This window comes from Myotis brandtii, unplaced genomic scaffold (assembly GCF_000412655.1).
Source record: "Myotis brandtii unplaced genomic scaffold, ASM41265v1 scaffold136, whole genome shotgun sequence".
Classification (NCBI taxonomy): domain Eukaryota; kingdom Metazoa; phylum Chordata; class Mammalia; order Chiroptera; family Vespertilionidae; genus Myotis; species Myotis brandtii.
The window spans coordinates 1,378,536-1,379,681 of record NW_005354829.1 but is presented as its reverse complement, the minus strand read 5'-3'; the positions used below and the strand labels follow the sequence as shown (position 1 = coordinate 1,379,681).

Below are 1,146 nucleotides of genomic sequence, written 5' to 3'. Positions count from 1 at the left end.
TCTGGTTCTTCCTTGAGTCCCGCCCACCGGCGGCCTGAGACCCGCTCACTTACCCTCTTCGCTCGGTCTCTGCTCAGCGCTGAGGGCGGAGCGGAGCTGTGTTCTCAAGGCCTGAGGGGCGCTGTGCGCTCCACTCCGCCCGCGAAGCCAGGGGTCTTCCACGTCCGGGTCAAAGGGCGCGACACAGTCCCAGTTTCCTGTTCACGGTTGTGAACCGAATATGAACCCGTCGGCTGTACAGTCCTGTCGGCAGCGTCCGGAAGGTGACTGGCCCCTACGACAGGCAGCGTCCGGAAGGTGACTGGCCCCTACGACATTCTCCGTCTTCCTCTCTGACTTTCCACCTCTGTTTACGGTGGCAGTTCACCTCCCCTCCAGTTCTAAGAGTGTCTGGTTTCTTACTCCGTTCTTGAATATCTTGAAAAGCCCCCATTTTGTTTTTCTCAAATGAAATTGCCTAGGGTGGGAAGAGATCAACAAGAGAACTTGTGTGCACATGTGCACAACCCAGGGACACAGACAATAGGGCGGTGAAGGCCAAGGGGGCGGGGGCGGGGATGGGCAATAAGGGTGAAGGGGGGGAAAATCGGGACACATGTAATACTTTCCGCAATAAAGATTTAAAAAAAAAAAATTGCCTAAAAGTCTCAGCCTGTTTCTTTAGAGGTTCTCTTAATAGTTTCTGCCCTGCCCGGTTTGGCTCAGTGGATAGTGTCGGCCTGCGACTAAAGGGTCCCAGGTTCCATTGGCCAAGGGCACATGCCCCATTGCGGGCTCGATCGCCCCCTGTAGGGGGCGTGCAGGAGTCAGACAAGCAATGATTCTCATCCTTGATGTTTCTATCTCTCCCTTCCTCTCTGAAATCAATAAAAATATATTTTTTAAAAATAGCTTCTGCCCTTAAAGGAAGTGTTTCCAAAATCTGTCCTTGTTTCCGTTTTTGTTCTTTAAATATATTTTATTGATTTTTTACAGAGAGGAAGGGAGAGGGATAGTCAGAAACATCAATCAGCTGCCTCCTGCACACCTCCCACTGGGGATGTGCCCGCAACCAAGGTACTTGCCCTTGACCAGAATCGAACCTGGGACCCTTGAGTCCGCAGGCCGACGCTCTATCCACTGAGCCAAACCGGTTAGGGCTTGTCC

General features: G+C 52.4%; 1 protein-coding gene across 1 annotated transcript in view; it reads right to left on the bottom strand.

Moving 5' to 3' along the window:
• Positions 1 to 1,146, bottom strand: part of LOC102254055 (folate receptor alpha-like) — a 6,938-nt gene that overhangs the window by 3,654 nt on the left and 2,138 nt on the right. The window contains exon 3 of the mRNA XM_005860553.2: positions 54 to 197. Within this exon, the coding sequence (XP_005860615.2) occupies positions 54 to 197 (144 nt within the window). The remainder of the gene's footprint in view (positions 1 to 53; positions 198 to 1,146) is intronic.